The 17,218-nt window shown below is 46.2% G+C and overlaps 1 protein-coding gene across 4 annotated transcripts in view; it reads right to left on the bottom strand.

Annotated features, from left to right (window-relative positions):
• The window catches only part of FADS1 (fatty acid desaturase 1), a 449,638-nt gene that overhangs the window by 71,451 nt on the left and 360,969 nt on the right, over window positions 1-17,218 (bottom strand). For all 4 annotated transcript variants that reach the window (XM_086955585.1, XM_086955582.1, XM_086955583.1 and 1 more), the window contains 4 exons: window positions 16,840-16,941; window positions 15,880-16,008; window positions 2,500-2,560; window positions 1,256-1,332 (listed from right to left, as the gene is read on the bottom strand). In XM_086955585.1, the coding sequence (XP_086811711.1) occupies window positions 1,256-1,332; window positions 2,500-2,560; window positions 15,880-16,008; window positions 16,840-16,941 (369 nt within the window). The remainder of the gene's footprint in view (window positions 1-1,255; window positions 1,333-2,499; window positions 2,561-15,879; window positions 16,009-16,839; window positions 16,942-17,218) is intronic.

The raw sequence follows: 17,218 nt of genomic DNA, 5'->3' as shown, positions 1-17,218 counted from the left end.
GTTGGTGCCCATGCGCACTATCAACAAAAAGAAGGAGTCACCTACCTTGTGACTGCAAAAACTTCTTCGAACATAACAACGTGCAAACATCCGGACCCAACACCAGATGGAGATCTATGCTAAAGCATATGATCTACAGCTCATATGCCTCGAATGCATATATTTTTTTTATAAATCAGCACACATCTAACTATTGAGACGTTTCAAAAAGAAACCCTCAAAGCAGATCTGGAAAAAGCCAAAAACATCACAGGACATGTTTTTCCTGTAAGAAATGTTTTGCTATATCCAGAACATCAACCCACAACAAATAAAGAAATGATTGCTCCCATGAGGAGATTGCACATTGCAGTGATACTGCTTCTAGTAGTATCAGCAGACATCTGGCTATCTCTGCAAGTGGCCAGATGAAGTTAGAACATGAGAGCTCGGGTAAGGTCACTGTAGAAATCTAAACCTCTCATTACATTTAGCACAGATTGGTCTCACGCAAGGAAATCAAGACTAACCTAGGAAGAAAAGTGTCTGTATCCAGATGGAAGGTAGCCATGATTATGAGAGTTAAAACCCTGATAAGTTCTAGGGAGTAGCAAGGTGCCGGAAGGCCCAGCATTGTCTGCTTTAAAAGAAAAAGCCTCCAGGTCAAAATTTGCCAATAGTATAGGTTGACAGTTGGACATATACTGCTGAGATCGAACTACAACCTGCAAGTCTCAAGTTAGAATCTCAGCAGGTCCAACTCAGCCTTCCATCCTCCTGAGGCTGACAAGTTGAGCACCATCCTTTTGGTAACCCAGCTATTTATATCTATATGAAACAGAAAAAATAAGTGAGGAAAGACTTTCCCAACACAGTGAATGCTTTCTTTGTGAGTTGCACAGAATGATTTAGAAGTGGTCTTAACTTGCAGTGGTAGGGTGCAAAGAACAATTTAATGCATGAGATATCTGACTTGATAAGTGAATGAAATTACAGAGAAGGATCCATTGTCTTGTACCCAACAACCAGAATCTAGATCTAACTTTTTTAGGCATGAGCTAATGATGCCAGCGTAGGTTCTACAGTACTTGTTTATAAGCAAATACCTTCACGCAGTAGGACAGGCAGACACCTAGAAAAGGGTATGAGTCTAGGCTGAAGAGACATTCACCACAGCTACCAAAAAGTATAGGAAAAAACTGCCTCTTCCTGGTATAAATTCGATTTTTGTTCTAGCTCTATTAATTGTAGTCCAGGTAATGTTCAAGGTACTTACCACCCACTTTTTCCTTTTTACTACGAAATAGAAGATGAACCACTGGAAGTAGAGAGGCATCAGGGCAGGAGGTCCAACTAGAGGAAGGAAACGGATATGAGAGAGACATCAGGGAGTAATTAACCCTCACTGCAACTCACCCTCTTCCCAATGCATGTTGTTACATGCCATCCCTCCCACTGCACCCAAGCCAAGCCTATAGAAGGCTCTGATCTCTGCACCAACACCTATCGCCATACCATCACTCCATTTATACTAACCCTAACTCTCAGTGGGTGGCCATTGGGTGGTTAGGATCTCGAGCACCGCAGGTTTCGCTCTGGCTAAAAGATCTGCTTGAGTTGGGGGTGGCGGAGGTTCAGCAGCGCATGTCTTGAACTGACGAAAGAGCCGCAGATGATGTGATGGCTTGGGGGCTTCTGCTAGATAGGTTAAAAAGTGATGAGGATTGCGACCCTGACTCTGGCTGCGGAGAAGAGGGGTCACATCTGTGTGTTTCATGTTGGTAGGAATGGGAGATGTGGCGGCCAAGTATAGGCATGATTTGTAAGTACTAGAATAGCTTTCAACTTGGTATATGCTGTACTGTATTCCACACTATGTACATTCAAGCTATGCAAACTTCATTATGTATGGAGGCGTCGCTCAATGGAGACTGTTACATTGCATTGTTGTGCTATGGACACATGTACCTGGCACGGTCTGTTTTGTATTGGAAACAAATAAAACAAAGTTTTGTTTTTTTAAACCTACCTGTGCTCTAGCTACAGGCTTCACCTGCTCCCTTCTGCAGCACACATTGCAATCCATGGGAACCACCCCTGCTCTGCAGCAAGACCTGTCTCTACATTGTCTTATCTTTGGAAACGGGTCATTCTCCCTGAAATGGAGTCCTAAGCATTCAGCTCCCGTGGCTGCACCCAGTCGCTCTCGTGCCTTTCACCTGACATCCCCCTGTTCCATCTCCCATCCCTCTACATCCAACATTGTTGTCCTACAGTCATCTGCTTTAAGAAGCTTCTTCTGAACCTGTAACCCCTCCCATATCATCAGCTCCAAGCTTCAGGCTTAACTCTTTCCTGTTACCCACTCTGCCCTCAATCTCATCCCGTCCTCAGTCCACATCTAACCCCTTCGTGCTTCTGGCCTCCCAGCTCTCCATCTGCCGCAGTCTGCCCTCTGCACCTATATGAGTGCACCATGCCCAGGTCAGGGGGGTGAGCGCGGGGGCACCTGGTACGTACTGAAGAAGAAGTACTTGTGCTGCTGATTGTAGGGCATGTATTTCTTCTTCTGCATTCCGAGCTGTAAAAGAGGGGACAAGAGTTCAATATTTTCTGGTGTAGGGATGACATGGGAGTGACACATAAGGGGGGAGCAAGGCAGAGAGGAAAAGGGAATGTTGGTCAGAGACACAAAAAAGCACAACAGTGATGACAGTGTGAATGTGGAGGAGCTCCTTGAATCCTTCTTACTCTCCAGTTCTCTCCTGTATAGGTTGAAGGATGATAAGGTTACACAGTAGTCAAGGCCTCAGAGACTGCTGCAGTGACTTCTGGGAACGTTTCTGGAAAGGGAAGTGGAACTTGAACCAGAAATGAGGATAGTGTACAGTATGTTTGGAAGCGTCTAGAAGCATCTAGCATTAAAAAGAAGCAACTGACAAAGATGACTGACAGGAAGATGAGTTGTTACATATGGTGCTGAAAGCTTAAGATTCTGAAGTGTTCCCTCCATGCCTTCAATGCGCACTAGTGGCGAGTGTTTTTTTTTTGCCTCCCTGCTAAAGGGATTGGGAGAAAAGAGATGTAAAAAGGATGACATGTTGGCTTATGAGTCTAATAACTGTAGGAGATGTCTGTGCAAGGTCCCAGCGATAGGGAGTCTTCTGGGAGTTCAGGTTTCATTGGGTCCGCCAACCGACACCTGAGGTGGCATCAGAAGAAAAAACACGGTGGAACCCTCTTACAAAGTATTACATGGAGGGGTGAGTGTTTATTTTGTATCCATTTGTTCGTCATCGGCAGAACCTCTAAGCAGAGATTAAGTGGGTTCTTTAAATAAATTGATCATAGACTAGTATCAGTGAGCAGTCACCATGGCACTACAACGCTACAGCGAGTCACATGTGCTTAGACACTGTGGGCTGAACGCACGTGGAAGACTAGATGGATATTCTCAGGTGCAGTCGGGTGGAGTTCCATCATCCTTTCCTTGGTCGTTTATTTATTTATTTTATTTTGAAGGTTTTATATAGCGCAAACAAGACCCTCGCGGGTACCAGAGAGCTTTACACATGTTAAAGAACAGAGACATATACAATCACTATAAATATAGTCAGGAAAGGAACATTATTTGACGGAATCTCTGAGAGGGCGAGATCGCCTTCATGATAGGATAGAAAGTCAAAACAATAAAATAACCAGCGAGCCATATCATGAGAGAAGACAACAGGTTCAGTTAGGACAAGCGAGAAGACTTCCAAGAACCTAGGGCAAAAATGTGTTCCGGAGTAGTATTTTAACTTCTTTCTCTAAGGATACCGTTGAGGGATTTAGTCTGGTTTCGGGGAGGGGCGGGGGAGGGAGTAGTTTCTTACCTGTAACACAAGTCCTTTTAGTTGGCTGTCGACCATTTAAGTGTTTTAAGTGGGGGTTGCTCACTAATCAACCAGTATTCTGGTGATCCACTGCTGACAGGACATCCCTTCTCCAATTCATGGGCAGCTTCACCTTTATTCCTTTCCCTTCTCCAGCCCCAGAATTGATTTTCTTCTAAGCTAATGCCCCAGAGGCCCAGATTTCCCTACGTACAGGCCAAGTACTCCGTTTGCCTAACTTGTTAGAGTTGGCCACTGGGATCCCCGGGGCCCCTTTTAGTAAAACAGTGCCTAATCTATTCAAGATCTGGGCTACACAACCAACGCAGTCCATGCACTGGAGGCACGAGAGGAAGGTCACGTTCAGAAGTTGCAATGACTGTGCTTCCCGTACTGAACAATATCTGTATTTAAGCATGAGGGACCAATCAGAAATCACGCATATTGCAAAGTTGAGATGGTGCAAACCACATACACTTCAAGATCTAAGAAAAAGATAATACATGCAGTGTCGAGAAGCTTGCTGAGTGCATCTGACATTCGGACACTTAAACACTACTCTGTGATTTTATGGTTACTATGGAAAGGTCGCCAAAAGAAACATATAAAATAAATAAAAACAACAATAGATAAATAAGACTAAGCATGGCAAAAATAATATCTTTCTAATGGAAGTAATGAAAACAGTTCTTGCAGGCAATTACATCAGGGGGAAAAAGCAGGGAGCAGCACTGAATAAGAGTGCATAAAAAAGGAAGCTGGAGCGAGGAAAGGTAACAAGTAATTAGAGTAAAATAACATTAAAAAGATACAGCACTGGTTAGTAGTCCAAGTTGGAGAAAAAAACAAGGAAAAAGGCATTAAAAATTGATAAGAAAATGTTTTTTTGCTCATGTCCATTGATAATAAGACAAGGAAGTCATTGTATTCATGTAGCATTTGTTGTTCTGGAAGCGAGTGCTGCCCGGGTGCTGAAAAAGCTTTTCATACAGTGACATGGAAGGATCTAAAATGGCTCCTGCATTTGTCCTTGGACTTGCTTTGTATCAATAGTGAGTGAGATGCACCCACAATGAATTTCCATGGAAAGCTTGCACTGAGGCCTGATGTCCCCAGCAGTAAGCTCATACTTATAAACATAGGAATCAGTGAACAGCTCTGTATCTATTCTAGGCAATCAGTAGGAGCATACACTCTTTGTTACACCACTGATTCTAGTCACCAGCTTTAGCTCTTACTCTGTGATCTCTTCTATTAGTTCCTGTACATGCCTTAAGTTTGTTGCTTTATGTTCTTTAGAAATAGTAATCTAGGTACTGTTTTTCATGACCCCTGTTGCTTGAACGATCCTTCCTTCTTCAGAGAGAAATCAAAGTTCTTTGCAATAAAACGGCTTCAGTGATGCTAAGTTTTGGCAAGTACCTCTTAGAATAACCATAAACATATTTATTTCATCTAAAAGTTATGTCATCCTGAATGTATCTAATATTATTATTCTGTTCTAATATTTTCATTCGGTATTGGCAAACTCCTGCAAATTACATTTACAACTGTTCATATGTCACGGTTACCTCACATATAGGTTCACCACCTGCATAGGCTAAACGTGGTAAACGTCAAGGTCATGGGAAAACTGATGAACAGTGCATGAAAAAGGGTCGAACTGGCCTTTAGGGAAATCTGTCAGTGCTTGTGGAACTTTTATTGAGCTGGTAGGCTAATTTTACATGATTTCTCTGATATTACCATAAAAATTGTCTGAACCAAACGAAAATGCATGCAATCTCCCAAACCTTGCAAAATACTTATAAAGAGGGTGTTTACAAGTTTAAAACTGCTCTAATTTGAAAATGTAGGTCACTTTTTAAGCTATCTGATTCGCTAATGGAAGCCACTTTTAATTTGGTGCCCAGGACTAATTTCTGTTCCGGTTCGACTCTGTGGAAGAGCTATCCTAATGCAGGCACTCAAGTCTGATTCAGGGGAGTAAAAACTCGTCCATCAACATTTAACACTTTCCCAACAAACACTGCATCCTAGTTTGAAAAGCTTTTTTGCTAGCTAGGTGAAGGCACTGTATGTATATTTTATGTCAATATACTCGCACTCCTCTTCGGGTAAAGATTACAGAACGTTGACACTTGCTATTCAAACCAGGATTGGATGCCTAACCCGGAAGCTGAACATTTGGTTTATTATAGACAAAAGTACACAGGAAAATGAAACCTCTAGGACTCAAACTGCCCTTGGTATATAATGACACCACAAAGACCCCTGGAGATGCTTCCCTAGGCCTCCAGCCTTGTACAACCCAGTCCACTTATGACTCCAGCATCACAGTGTTGTTATCAAGAACTTTAAATACATTTACCAATCCCCCTGAATCACTCCTGTGAAGTCTAGCAGTTTCTGAATTATCTGAACGATTTATAATTGTGGGGTATATGTCAGTTCTTTCATTGTCTTTCCATGCAAAGACTGCTCCTTCATAGCAGAGCACTAATCTGACACAGGACTGTACCAAAGTTAAGCTCTGAAGGCTGCTCACGAGCTATCCTGGTGCAAGTCTTCTTTAACACATTCCGGTTAACCACTTCGCCACGGTGCAAATTCCGCCGCGTTGCGGCAGAAATTGGCGCGTGCGCACATCTGACTGCCCCCGGCCGTCCGACGCCCACGCCCACCGTGAGGTCGGACGGTCAGGGTCCACCAATGAATGGAAAGGGTGAAACACAGTTAGACCTAAAGGCATCCCATGGAATACCCATAAGCAGCAGGAGAAAGTCAGCTTGGTGAGCACTTACACAGGCCGTGGCAACCAACCAACAGGTCCTCAGGACTGGGGCCTGCAAAAAATGAGGGGATTTAACTCTAGCCGCTGGTTCTTGGAATTATATCCCAAAGGGGTACTGCATCCAAAGGTTTCCTGCCAGCTAAGTCACTGCAGGTAAAAAGGAGCTGCAGGCACTGCACTAATTGGGTCAATGAGCAGAGACGCTGAAGCGATGTCTTTGGAGTTCACCTCCAATATTCTGTTCATTCTAAGAACCCCATCCTATATGTGCAAAGGAAGAAACAGACAAGAAGCACTCAGGTGGACTATATTCCTGCTGCACAGAGAGATAAAACTTGAGGGCAACGCAGAAGGGAAAGGAACCCTACATGACAGGTGTCTCAGGAAACAGTGCCGGATGAGCACTCCTTTTGAGGGAAGCGAAGGAGAAGAAACAAAATGTTATGTTATGTTATGTTATAAACCGTTTTGTAGCGCGCTCTGTTACTTGTGAGTATCCTGGCGCGGGGAGGGGATCATAACGGCAGAAAACAAGACTAAAGAGAATCCTCCTAACCTGCACTCATGAATAGGTGAGTTTTTAGATGTTTTTTAAAAGCAGTCACTGTCGGCATGGAGCGAAGATGGAAAGGGAGGGCATTCCAGGCCCGAGCCACCACCACCGACAGCGACAGACCACCCAGTCTGGCGCGTTTGAAGCGGGGAAGAGACAGTTTGAACAACGAGGCAGATCTCAGGGTGCGTGCCGGGATGTACTTAGTGAATCTTCTTTTCAAATATGAGGGGCCTTGGTCATGAATTGCGCGAAACGCCAGCACCAAGGCTTTAAACCGAATGCGTTGTGTTACTGGAAGCCAGTGAAGCGAGCGCAGCTCTGTGCGAACGCTCTTCCACCTGGGGATGTTAAATAATAGGCGTACAACCGCATTCTGAACAATTTGGAGGCGATTGACCAGGTATGCCGGAATGCCACTAAACAGTGCATTCGCGTAATCAAGGCGTGCCAGTATGAGTGCTCTGGCAACCGACTCTCTGGCCTCCCTGGGGAGCAGGGGGAAAAATTTACGGAGCATTTTCAGAGTGGCAAAGCAAGTGCCGGTGAGTTTTTTGATGTGATACTCAAATCTGAGATCCTCCGTAAACCAAATGCCCAGATTTTTTGCAGGTCTCCCCATCTCTGTTGGGCCCGGAATGTTTGGGGGCCAGAGTGTGCTCTTGAATGAGGGGGGAAAGGAGCCGTAAAAGAGCACCTCGGACTTGTCCTCATTGCACTTCAGCTGGGCCTGTGTTAACCAGCGAAATACTGAGGACAGACACAGATGAACTGTAGATGTGTCCAGGTTGTCATCTGGCCAGGTAAACAACAGTTGGGTGTCATCAGCATACCCTAAAATTTTGGCCCCGAACTGTTCAGCTAAGTATACCAAAGGTGTAATGTACACATTGAACAGTAGGGGGCTAAGTGTGGACCCCTGCGGGACCCCTGTAAGCAAAGGTCTTTGCTCCGAAGCATACGGAGGCATCCAAACCTGCTGGGTCCTATCAGATAGAAAAGAAGAAAGCCAATCAAACACCACTCCCCCAATACCAATGTCCGACAGCCGGCCAAGAAGGAGATCATGGGGGACAGTATCGAAAAATATGAGCATGCAGAGACTGAAAATGGGTGGGCTTGTGTATGAGTGCAGTGGCACGTATGCTCAGGACGTCCAGTAGCTACGACAACACACTAGTCTGTCCACCTACTGAAGACAGAAAAGAAACGAGAGTCGAGGGTTTACAAGTAATGCCTAGCCAGATCCTTTCCCTAAATAACTGCATTCTTGTTATCTTGGCCCTGTTCCACTTTCTTGTTCATACCTTTAGTGGCAAGTAATTCGGACGGTACAAAGATATCCAAGGATCTTTCCCCTTAAGGTGCTTATCCTGATTGATATGTACATATATATGCGCTCTTCCTTTGCATTTTGTGTTGTGTAGGATGCGGCTCCTGCATACGTAATAGGTGAACAATCGTCTCCTCACTGGGAATCAAGTACCACATTGTAGCTTTTTACTCTCTCAGGGTAGCGAAGCAGAGCCATCCAAGGCCTACTCATGTGAGGTGGTGTGGGCTAATAATCTCTATTCGCTGGCACACAACCGCAACAAATATATATTGTTCAATGAGGGGTTTTCTTTGAAAAAGGAAAAGTGCATTTATTACACACAACAGCAGGTAGATCCAAATTCCTTTAGTGAAACTCATGCATCACATTTGATGACTAGTGGGCAGGACCCTCTAATCACAATCAAGTGTATTGGCTTTGTCAAGGGGTCATGGCATTGAGATATATATATATATATATATATATATATATATATATATATATATATATATATATATATATATATATATATATATATATATATGTATATATATGTATATATATATATATATATATATATATATATATATATATATATATATATATATATATACATACATACATATACATACATACATACATATATATATATATATATATATATATATATATATATATATATATCCAACTCAACGACCTCCTACAACAGGGAAGACGCAAGCCCACACAGGTAAGTAGATAAGGGTCTCCTTTAATTTCCGGACAACAAAACGGCATAATGCATTTCGGCACACCTGCCTTCATCGGATGCCTTCGTTTGTTGCAATAGCTGTTCAGCACAGATCACAGCGCGCCTCTCTAAAATACCTAGAGACACTCCTCCCACTTTCACAGGGCCGATTTTCACTGCAGTCTCACTTTCGGAAGTCCTACCCAAGTGGGCGGTGTCTGCAGTTCCCTTGGGTTTGTTGTACTTGTGGTATTCTGGAGGTTCTTATGTCCGACCTTCACCCCACCAACAATCATCGCAGTGAGCGAGTGTTCCTGCAGCCTTAGTAAGCACAGGTACGTCGATGAAGTCATCCCCCAATTGCTGGCCCGGCTGAGACACTGCGAGGCGCGGTGGTTCGGCGTTTTCCCAAGCGCCTTGAGATACTCCACCATTTGCCACAGTCCGCTGAACACTTCGGGGTGGGGGCTTTCAGTGCGCGTGGCTGCGCACAACACATCCAACTCAATGACCTCCTACAACAGGGAAGACGCAAGCCCACACAGGTAAGTAGATAAGGGTCTCCTTTAATTTCCAGACAACAAAACGGCATAATGCATTTCGGCACACCTGCCTTCATCGGATGCCTTCGTTTGTTGCAATAGCTGTTCACCACAGATCACAGCGCGTCTCTCTAAAATACCTAGAGACACTCCTCCCACCTTCACAGGGCCGATTTTCACTGCAGTCTCACTTTCGGAAGTCCTACCCAAGTGGGCGGTGTCTGCAGTTCCCTTGGGTTTGTGGTACTTGTTGTAGTCTGGAGGCTCTTATGTCTGACCTTCACCCCACCAACAATCATCGCAGTGAGCCAGTGTTCCTGCAGCCTTAGTAAGCACAGGTACGTCGATGAAGTCATCCCCCAATTGCTGGCCCGGCTGAGACACTGCGAGGGGCGGTGGTTCGGCATTTTCCCAAGCGCCTTGAGATACTCCACCATTTGCCACAGTCCGCCGAACACTTCGGGGTGGGGGCTTTCAGTGCGCGTGGCTGCGCACAACACATCCAACTCAACGACCTCCTACAACAGGGAAGACGCAAGCCCACACAGGTAAATAGATAAGGGTCTCCTTTAATTTCCAGACAACAAAATGGCATAATGCATTTCGGCACACCTGCCTTCATCGGATGCCTTCGTTTGTTGCAATAGCTGTTCACCACAGATCACAGCTCATCTCTCTAAAATACCTAGAGACACTCCTCCCACTTTCACAGGGCCGATTTTCACTGCAGTCTCACTTTCGGAAGTCCTACCCAAGTGGGCGGTGTCTGCAGTTCCCTTGTGTTTGTGGTACTTGTGGTAGTCTGGAGGCTCTTATGTCCGACCTTCACCCCACCAACAATCATCGCGGTGAGCCAGTGTTCCTGCAGCCTTAGTAAGCACAGGTACGTCGATGAAGTCATCCCCCAATTGCTGGCCCGGCTGAGACACTGCGAGGCGCGGTGGTTTGGCGTTTTCCCAAGCGCCACAGTCCACCGAACACTTCGGTGTGGGGGCTTTCAGTGAGCGTGGCTGCGCACAACACATCCAACTCAAGGACCTCCTACAACAGGGAAGACGCAAGCCCACACAGGTAAGTAGATAAGGGTCTTCTTTAATTTCCAGACAACAAAACGACATAATGCATTTCGGCACACCTGCCTTCATTGGATGCCTTCGTTTGTTGCAATAGCTGTTCACCACAGATCACAGCGCGTATCTCTAAAATACCTAGAGACACTCCTCCCACTTTCACAGGGCCGATTTTCACTGCAGTCTCATTTTCGGAAGTCCTACCCAAGTGGGCGGTGTCTGCAGTTCCCTAGGGTTTGTGGTACTTGTGGTAGTCTGGAGGCTCTTATGTCCGACCTTCACCCCACCAACAATCATCGCAGTGAGCCAGTGTTCCTGCAGCCTTAGTAAGCACAGGTACGTCGATGAAGTCATCCTCCAATTGCTGGCCCGGCTGAGACACTGCGAGGCGCGGTGGTTCGGCGTTTTCCCAAGCGCCTTGAGATACTCCACCATTTGCCACAGTCCGCTGAACACTTCGGGGTGGGGGCTTTCAGTGCGCGTGGCTGCGCACAACACATCCAACTCAATGACCTCCTACAACAGGGAAGACGCAAGCCCACACAGGTAAGTAGATAAGGGTCTCCTTTAATTTCCAGACAACAAAACGGCATAATGCATTTCGGCACACCTGCCTTCATCGGATGCCTTAGTTTGTTGCAATAGCTGTTCACCACAGATCACAGCGCGTATCTCTAAAATACCTAGAGACACTCCTCCCACTTTCACAGGGCCGATTTTCACTGCAGTCTCATTTTCGGAAGTCCTACCCAAGTGGGCGGTGTCTGCAGTTCCCTAGGGTTTGTGGTACTTGTGGTAGTCTGGAGGCTCTTATGTCCGACCTTCACCCCACCAACAATCATCGCAGTGAGCCAGTGTTCCTGCAGCCTTAGTAAGCACAGGTACGTCGATGAAGTCATCCTCCAATTGCTGGCCCGGCTGAGACACTGCGAGGCGCGGTGGTTCGGCGTTTTCCCAAGCGCCTTGAGATACTCCACCATTTGCCACAGTCCGCCGAACACTTCGGGGTGGGGGCTTTCAGTGCGCGTGGCTGCACACAACACATCCAACTCAACGACCTCCTACAACAGGGATGACGCAAGCACACACAGGTAAGTAGATAAGGGTCTATATATATTATATCCCAAACCCTGCAGTTCCCAAAATTCGGAAGAGTCAGGGGAGACCAAAATAATTGCAACAGACTTTATTCTTGAATCGCAGCCTGCCAGCCGAGTCTCTTAAGACAGGTAAAATTACACCATAGTACAGCCAAACGCGTTTCGAGTAAGTCTCTTCGTCAGTGGCTAGTTCGGAGTGCGAGGGGAAAGCGTGTTTTGCAGCACCTCTTGGTTTTAAACATCTTCCCACCCCAGGGGGCGTGGCCTCACGGCATCCTGGGAGACGTAGTTCGTGCTTTGTTTCACCACAGTGGGTACGTTGTCCCCCAGTCACAATGTCCATAAATAACAGGTACCCCATCATAAGGTCTCAGCCCCGCTTTGTAACTGCAATTCCTGCTGTGAGAAGACACCGTACTGCTTAGGTGCGTGCTCACTCTCCTCCGCTCGTTGGCAGCATCATCTGACGCCGCCGCGGACCCGCTCACCCAGCAGTCGGCACTTTCCAACGACCTGGGCAGACCGTTAACAAATTCAAAACTCTGCAGTTCCCAAAATTCGGAAGAGCCAGGGGAGACCAAAATAATTGAAACAGACTTTATTCTTGAATCGCAGCCTGCCAGCCGAGTCTCTTAAGACAGGTAAAATTACACCATAGTACAGCCAAACGCATTTCGAGTAAGTCTCTTCGTCAGTGGCTAGTTCAGAGTGCGAGGGGAAAGCGTGTTTTGCAGCACCTCTTGGTTTTAAACATCTTCCCGCCCCAGGGGGCGTGGCCTCACGGCATCCTCGGAGATGTAGTTCGTGCTTTGTTTCACCACAGTGGGTACGTTGTCCCCCAGTCACAATGTCCATAAATAACAGGTACCCTATCATAAGGTCTCAGCCCCGCTTTGTGACTGCAATTCCTGCTGTGAGAAGACACCGTACTGCTTAGGTGCGTGCTCTTTCCGCCATCCGGGTCCCGCGGCTTCTCTGCTCCCCTGGAACAGAAAGCAGAAGACTTGCAGCCTGCATGGAGAAGGGCAGAGTGAGCATGACTGGTTTTGGCAGTCTCAGGGGACAAACCAAATAGTCTTTGTGCACTCTGGAGTGGGCAGGCACATAACTCCTCCCCTGCCCTGTTCGCAGAGCCGCCCCATCCACCCGCTTCTCGCACTGTGAGAAAGCAGTGGGGCGAAGCTCCTCCGCCCTAGTGGAGGAGCCGTCCCTTCTCTAAGGGACTGTGAGGTGGCCTCCACAGCACAGGGACACATCACCTGAGAGGCCTGCTGGGGCAAGTTCAAAGCCCAGAATCTACAACCCGCCGCCAACCACCACACTGCAGCACTAGGAACCACAACCCAAAGCACAAAGTTGCACCCGAGTTTGCTGAGCCTGAGAGTGTCATTGGAATGCAGCTGGGACCCCCAGAGGACGAGTTAATGAGCCAGGAAAGATTGGTCTGTGACCGCAACACTAGGCAACCGGTTGTACAGTGGTAAAAGGACTTCTGTCAGCCCTGAGAGGACTTCCAGGGATTTTAATCCTTTGACTAGTACCACCTCAACCCCTTTGTGGATCTAGGAATAGTCGCAGCAAGACCCCAGTCAATCACATCACATCCACAGCATCCTTTGAGCATCGTTCATCTCTTTCATTAGGACCTCTTCCATACCAAATCCCGGCAAAGGATAAAAGTGCCTGGAACTGACTGAAGACAGCATCACCTGATGAGGTCACGGTTGGTCACCTTGCTGGTCTCCCCGATTGGCTACTCCCTGGAGCTGGCCACCAAAAGTAACTAAGTGACCGCATTACACCTATTTTCAAATGTGTTGAAGTTGCCAGTGCTTGTTTGAGGTTGAGTGAAATGCTTTTATTTACTATACCATGTATATTATGTATCGGTCATATTTGTGAATGTGGACCACTGTATGAACTCCTTACAACGTGTAAATAGATTAGCGCACACGTGAGCCTAATGGGGGGGGGGGGGGGGGGGGGGGTGTTAGTTAGTAACACTTGCTGTTTAGTAAGGGCACGGACACTATTGGCTCTGATGCAAGCTCCCAAATTGGAGGTTGGGCGGGTGGGCGTAAAGAGGCCAGGGTGCAAAATGAAGTAACAAGTAGAGCGTTAGTAACATGATATCTCTGGAATGCTAGCTGGTCGAACTGATCGCCCCCTCATTGATCGTGCCGCCGGACCCCAGGGTTGTCGGCTGATGGGCTGTGTCTATCCCCAAATGCTGAAAGTTTCATTTGCATAACACTGCCGGCCCCCCCCCCCGGAGGATCTTTTTCATTGTGGGGTCTAAAAATACATAAAAATACAGTCTATTTTTAAAAATTGGTGATTTCTTTGGTCTCTTTTCAAATTCGTCTTCATTTTTTTTCTGCTGTTTAAATCCTTTAAACTCGTTCCTTTATATTAGCCTTGCTGCTCAGAGCCACAGCTACTCCGGGTTGAGCTGAAGATTTGGTAAATGAACCTTAAGGGTCCTGGAGAGCATGGTAAGTGTTACACAGGGAGGTTGCACAACCACAAAATCTAGTATAACCCATTTTCTCACACTTCTCGAATACAATTGTATGTATATGGGAACTGGAAAATTCAAGGCTTGAAAGGCTAATGGTTAATTGGAGGGTCATGATTAACGAAATGCTCACTCGAGCCTGACTGACTAAAGGTTCACTTGGCAATCAATGGATGTGGAAAAAAGTAATCCACTCTCTCAGCTATGCATGGTCCGCACAACTTTTATTGATAATTTGATGCCTCCTAGATATCTGAAGGCTTATCATGCAAAGATTTATTGGGCTCTTGTTTGCTCGACTTTTGCGTGGTATGTAACGGCCATAAAAATGTACTTATTATTGAAATATGTTGCAGGCTTTTTCTAAACTTGTTACATTGTTAAATAAAGTTGAATACGTTTAAAAAGCATTTTTGTCCAGCACCACGTGCCCACTGCTGACATATTCTGTGAACTAAGGTAGCCATTTGTCTTGTAACTCTGTGGCACAGGGAATATCCAAGAAATTCCAAGAATTAGATATCCACTCAGATTCTGAAGTTAAACCCAAAACCCAGCGTAGCACCATGGCTCTATTCCAAAGGCTTGACGTCAGAACGCGCATCACTCTAGAATTCTCATTACAGGCTGTGACATTATTCCAGAATCCCAAATTCAGCCAACGGGTAAGTCACAGCTCCTTCAATCCAAGTATATGAGGAACAAAATGTACAAATAGATCAAATAAAAAAAAAAATGTTTTGCTTTGAAACCAAAAAAAACATTATTTAAAAAAAAATGCAAATACTGACTGTACATTTAAGCAGTGTGACTCAAATTTGTCCTGTCAATAATGTGAGGGGGGGTGGGGAGGGTTCCAGTTCTGGCCGCTTTCCTGAGGGCCAAGCTGCTATGCAGACAGCCTATTTTGAACACATACACCTATATCCTTTAGTATATTTCTACCTATTAACCACATCATTGCTATCGTATATTACACCCATGACGAGTTGACCTTGTCACAGGCATCTAAGGTGTTAAGACTATTCTTTTCATGTGAAGTAAGACTGCTTTAAGGGACATGGACCCTTATGACACCAAAGGATTTGTTGGGGAAGATTCAAAATTCTGCTCATGAAGAACAACCCCGCCCGGATTATATATGACAAAGATGTTTCAAATAATGATGTAAAACTCAAAGTAATGAAAAAACCTGGGTGGAAGAAAGGGAGTGTGACGGAGCAAAGAGAGGTATTGCATTTCATGAGGATGTGATAAAGACCTGATGGAGCACATTTACTTCATGCTCGAATCTACCAGCCTGGAAGCATTGCACCAGAATCCCAGGGGAAGAGAGGAAAGGTGAAGGAAAGGATAGCATGGAAGGTGGACAGCTTAGAACTGTAGACTACGTTTAGGCCCACCTCCACAGACAGCTTCTTCCCCAGTGCGAACAGGAGAGGGTGCATGTTGATGTCAGGGTCTTTCCGGAAGCAGTTTGGTTTCGCATGGTGCTGGAAATGAAGGTGATTCCACCAGCTAGCCGGTGCACCCTGCATAAAACACATGCAACAAGAATCAATGAAGAGGAAACACAGCGCCGCCCGATAACTATATGAACAGAATCCCATCTCTTACATAGACCCATAAGACTGCAGAGAATCTCCTTCCACACAAAGAGAAAGAACCAAGCTCCCCACACGATCTGCATGGGACGCTCCCATGCCACTCAAACTGGAGAATCTCTCCCACTGCAAACGTTTTACACAGATTGATGACACAGATTCCAAAGGGGCATGGAGAGATTGCGCCTCCCACTCACAGCAGCAGTAACAACACAGCACCCCAAAGCTACCGAGGGATATTCCACAGTACACACAGTGTAACTAACACTACGTGGCAATAACTAGGCCTCCCAAAAACGTAGAAGAGAATATCTTCATTCATTCATTCACAAATGCCTATTCTCCTTGCCTCAGATGTATTCTGTGCTGCCTCCTGCTTCATGTATCCATACATAGTACACACCTCATCCCACTATGTACTGGCACTGGATCCCAACCAGGTGCCTGGTCTCTGTACCTCCACAGGATAGCAATGGGGATCCCAGCTCTTTGTATCTCCACTGGGACTATATCAATCATTACAAGTTCCCAATGGCCCCTTGCTCTATGTCTCTCCAATTGATGCCAAGGGTCTACCTGAACTGCATCTCTATTGGATCCCACCCAGCTCTCTGCTCTGTGCATCCCCAGTGGCGCTAATGCCACTTCCTGCTCTCTGTATAAGCACCAAGTCCCACCAGATGCCCAGCATCCGCCAGATCTCGCGCAGCTCCCTACTCTGTGTATCTCCAGGCTCCCCACACGGATTAGTCCACTTACCTTGAGATGCCCAATCACAAAATGATGGAGCCAGTGGTTCCACTTGGACTTGCTGAAGACAGAGAGGTGTCCGTAATCATGCTGCAGCCACCCGGCCTGAGCCTGGAGAGGGAAGGAGATGGTATAATCCGGGGTGCACTGTCTGGCCCTTCCTACACATACCTCAACGCAGAGTGTGTCAAACTGTGAATTAACCAGCTACCTGTGCGAAACTCATAAGCCACGTGTTGTGAGAGGCTGCATTAACATTACTGGTGCTCAAAATGAATATGCCTGATACACCCCTCAAATCCCCCAAGAAGCTGCCAACATATGCACTCCCTGCATGCATTAAACCCATTCTCCCCAGTCCCTCACGCTGCCAGCATTCTTTGCCTCA

The sequence above is a fragment of the Lissotriton vulgaris genome, chromosome 2_1, assembly GCF_964263255.1.
Source record: "Lissotriton vulgaris chromosome 2_1, aLisVul1.2, whole genome shotgun sequence".
NCBI classification, from domain to species: domain Eukaryota; kingdom Metazoa; phylum Chordata; class Amphibia; order Caudata; family Salamandridae; genus Lissotriton; species Lissotriton vulgaris.
This window is presented reverse-complemented; position numbering and strand designations above follow the sequence as displayed.